General features: G+C 32.5%; 1 protein-coding gene across 2 annotated transcripts; it reads left to right on the top strand.

Moving 5' to 3' along the window:
- The first annotated feature begins 2,793 nt into the window (after positions 1-2,793).
- Positions 2,794-4,231, top strand: LOC145008287 (myosin-G heavy chain-like protein). Of its 2 annotated transcripts, none has more exons than XM_078966912.1 (3): positions 2,794-3,080; positions 3,513-3,578; positions 3,834-4,231. In XM_078966912.1, the coding sequence occupies exons 1-3, from the start codon at positions 2,903-2,905 to the stop codon at positions 4,121-4,123; spliced, it is 534 nt and encodes a 177-aa protein (XP_078823038.1). In that variant the 5' UTR covers positions 2,794-2,902; the 3' UTR covers positions 4,124-4,231. The 2 variants fall into 2 exon arrangements, with proteins under 2 accessions (XP_078823038.1, XP_078823037.1); XM_078966911.1 differs by having other exon boundaries at positions 2,798-3,080; positions 3,510-3,578.

A 4,231-nucleotide genomic window follows, 5' to 3' on the forward strand; every position in this document is an offset into this window, starting at 1 on the left:
ATTCGAAAATATGTTTTTTAGTTTTTAAGCAAAATCTAGCAAGCGCTTGCTACATTTTGCTTTAAAATTAAAAAACATATTTTGTTTATAAAAATTGTAACACCCAATAAATTGTAACACTTTAACATTTTTTATTTTAATACAAACCAATAAATTGTAACACCCAAATTCACTTATAAAAATAATAAATATAAACCTTTTGTTTATAAAAATGAAAGTGAAAATATATTGTTTTTGGCTAAAATGATCAACAAGAAAGTTTAAGTAGTCGTCAAGATGAACGCGAAGATATAAAAAATATCGAAATTGTAGTTTATGAAAAAGTTATGATTTTTATAAATTTTTGGGAAAATAATATCTAATATAATTATGTTAATAAAATAGTATGTGACCATGTTCATTTCTTATGGTTTTTTTTATTTTTTATTTTTTATTTTAAATTTTAACATATTTTTCACATAAAAAACCATATTTTTAACAAAAATGTTTTTATATAGAAAAAAATAGAAGGTTTTTATGTGAAAATATTTTTCTTTTGTATAAATACGATTTTATAAAGAAAAAAAAATATTCGAATCAAAATTTTGAAATAATAGCTATGTAAAAATACTAAATTTAGGATGAATTCGTAGGAAAATTTTTAAATCTTGGCCAAAAGTGTAAAATTTTAACCAAATTTATAATAAAATTTTAAATATAGGCTAAAAGTGTAAATTTTGAAAGTGGATGACATATTGACCGGGTAAAAATGATCAAAGTAAATACAATTCCCGATCAAAATGAGGTCAAAATGTAGGAACTAGTAGATTTCCATGAAGTATAATGCCTTAGTCTATCAAGTATAAGGGACATGATACAATTGTAACTAAGGGTAGGACCGTTATTTTGGCCTTGCAAAGGATCCAATTGTAAGCTGAAACTTTAATCAAGTATTTAGTGATGGGGGGTATTTTGTCAAACCAATGACCATCCACCTGTACCCATGGGTAGAACCGTCAGAGGGTATAAATTTTCTATATGCCAAAACGAATAGAAGGTTATCAATTGTAAGATGAAGCTTTAGTTAGGTATTTAGTAATGGAGGGGTATTTTTTCCATCCAATAACCATAAGATACACTAATACATACATAGCACTAGAAGCATGCCTAAATACCACCAGATACGATGGAGTAGTATTTTGTTACAGATGCATTAAAATGTTTGGTGTTGTAATACAATTGTCTTGAAACTATCAACAAGGACAAGCAAACCTTGTGTCCTAAACATTCTGCCTTTATCACAAGGAATTTGCATAACTGTCAACATGGGTAAGCAAACCATTACCTTGAAACTATCACAACTAGGTTTTAATGTAGTGAAGAACATAGGCCTCAAAGGGTTGACCAGGTAACTGCCAACATGGGTATTTAATCTAGTGCAAAACATAATTGGGTTTTGATTCATAAAAATATTAGTATTGTAGTTACAAGCCTTGAAACTTATAAAGACTATATATAGATAGCCTTGAAACTGTCATGTGTATTTTTTTTTTTTTTTTTCAATATTTGTCATAGGTGCATCAAAATACAAAATAAAGGTCAAACAATTTCCAAAGTTGTATTATGAACTCCTTGAACCCCATGCTTCTGAAATCTACTCTAATAGATATCTTCATTGGGTTGAAGTACACTAACATCTTAGGAACAAGAATCCATTTGTTGTAAACATCAATGGTAAGCAAACATTTTGTCTTAAACATGGTTGGTATTGTAAAGATCGAGCTTCCCAGAAAACCTTGAGCGAACATGAAAACCCTCATATGTTTTCTATTTAATTTGGGTTAGGGTTTTCTTAACGACATTTGGATTAGATATGGGTAATTCCACGTAAAATAGCTTTACAAATCCATATGATTCATACTTTACATTATTTTATTTTAATCGGTCATTTTTACATATTTACCTAGAATAACCGGTAACCTCATTGTTAGACTAGAACAAAACATATAATTGCATGGTATTATTTTGTTAGACTAGAACAAAACATATAATTGTATGGTATTATTTAGGGATGAGCATCGGAACCGGGTACCTGCTTTCGGAACCGGAACCGCCTTGGAACTGCCGGTTCCGAAATTGGAACCGCTTTAAGCGGTTCCGATTCCGGTTCCTAAAGTTACGGAACCGCCTTAAGTGGTTCCGGTTCCGGTTCTCATATTTTAGGAACCGCTACCCGCTGGGTACCCGCCGAAACCGGTATATATATATATATATATATATATATATATATATATATATATATATATATATATTAGTATCTAGTATGAATATATATGTGCGCTATTTTGACCGATTTAGAAAATATTGGTCCGATTTTGTCCGTTTTTGTTCCGAATTTATTCAATTCCGCCCGAAATAAATTATAGTTTTATTGAAATTTTTTAATAAAGTTGATGTAACCGGGTTACCCGCTCCCGGAACCGGAACCGCCGGTTCGGGACTGGTTCCAAAAATTGAAGAACTGCCTAGACCGGATCCGGTTCCGGTTCTAACTTTCTAGGAACCGCCAGTTCCGGTTCCGGTTCTGGTTCTCGCCAAATGAGGCGGGTACCCGCCTACGCTCATCCCTAGTATTATTTGCACATAAGCTTTAATTCACCGCCTAAATTTGAATGATAATTTTAAATAATTTTTAAACTTAGTTACCCTAAGTTATTTTTCATATATTTTTTACCAAAAGAAAAGGATGTTTTGAGTATTTTAATAATTCAAAATCATTAATATTTGTGGTTCGTTTAAATTCTCTTGCCAAACAACACCCACACAATATCCAGGGAAAAAGACAAATATAGAAAAGGTAAACACACAGAATTCATAAGCACCGGAACGCAAAGGCAGGGTGGACTGGTTGTTATCGTTTACAATGGCATTAATGAACTACACTACTTCCAGGGTCTGTATTCATCCCAAGTATTCATTTGTCATCCCTCACAAAACGAAACAAATCTTCCCCTTAAATTTCTCATCTGTAACGGTGGCTGCTCTGTCGGAAAAGGGTACAGACGGAAGCATCGGGGAGGACGATCGTCGTAACAGTTCAGGTATGTTTGATTATACATCGAATTTACTCCATTTCTAATCATGGAAATTCGAACACAATCGTTCGTCGGTAATCAGAGCTAGGGTTCGTGCTTGATTCTAAAGTTCAAAAATCGATGTTAATTACTGTAATTGCTAAGAAAGAATCGATAACTATAGTATCCCATTAACAATAGTAGAGTACAAAATTGATGTATAGACGTGTAAAATCGGTTGTCTATAACTTATTGATTATACCCCTGTTTGTAGAATTGGAGATTTCATTAGACAAATACATAACTTTTGTACATAATCACAGGGTCATGTGAAATATCTACAAATGTTAATATAATTTCTCATTAGACATGATTCAAAGATCTGTTTTTTATTCAATTTTTGTATGAATGTCGACATGTGGTTCTGACTTGGTTTCCTATCCTTTTATCAAGCAGCAGCTTCACCTTCTGCTCGAACACAGATCGATCTCTTGGATCAACTCAGCGCAAGTACATCTTCTAGTGGTAGGTCAACGATTTATATTCTTTTGGTCTATACGAGGGCATTCATGTCTTTTCACAGGCTTCCTATTGACATTCCTATTTTGTCCCCAAAAGGTTACTCCTTTGTGAGCTAAACAAGCTTTTTTGTGCAAATTATGATTTTGGGTTATTTGGGTTTAAGTTATTCCAAAATCAACCTATTTACACTTATAATATTCTTTTTTTAATCATCATATGTTTGTAAGGAGTGATGATATAGGTTAATGTGGTGACCAGGTTACACAAGTGATGGAAACTATGTAGAACTTACACTCCGTGAAAAGCTCATTGAGTTGGTAGGTGATCGGGATGACGATTTTACCCTCCGATTGGGGAAAAAGTTAAAAGTGCCAAAGCTTTTAACCGTGTCACAAAAGAGAAATATAAAAAGGCAAGCTTATTTAAATGAAGTGTCACGAAGAAACGATACAAATTTCTTTGCAATCATTGGAGCATTTGTGCTTTTACCTCCTTTAATCATATTAGGTGTTGCGATTGCAACGGGTTATGTACAACTTTTTCCTTGATACGTATTTGAAACTGTGTATAGAATTCGAAGCAATGATGCTTTATAAATTGTGTGGTATACAGTTGAAAGTTGTTGAAGTTATATGGAAATATGTTTGTTTCTTGCA

This window comes from Lactuca saligna, chromosome 8, assembly GCF_052625555.1.
Source record: "Lactuca saligna cultivar CGN05327 chromosome 8, ASM5262555v1, whole genome shotgun sequence".
NCBI lineage: Eukaryota > Viridiplantae > Streptophyta > Magnoliopsida > Asterales > Asteraceae > Lactuca > Lactuca saligna.

What these genes read in the sequence shown, in the direction of transcription:
- LOC145008287 (XM_078966911.1), top strand. Translation starts at nt 2,903, where the DNA reads ATGGCATTAATGAACTACACTACTTCCAGGGTCTGTATTCATCCCAAG. An exon ending in CGATCGTCGTAACAGTTCAG is followed by an intron (nt 3,081 to 3,509) that starts GTATGTTTGATT and finishes TTTATCAAGCAG; the next exon opens with CAGCTTCACCTTCTGCTCGA. An exon ending in CGCAAGTACATCTTCTAGTG is followed by an intron (nt 3,579 to 3,833) that starts GTAGGTCAACGA and finishes TGTGGTGACCAG; the next exon opens with GTTACACAAGTGATGGAAAC.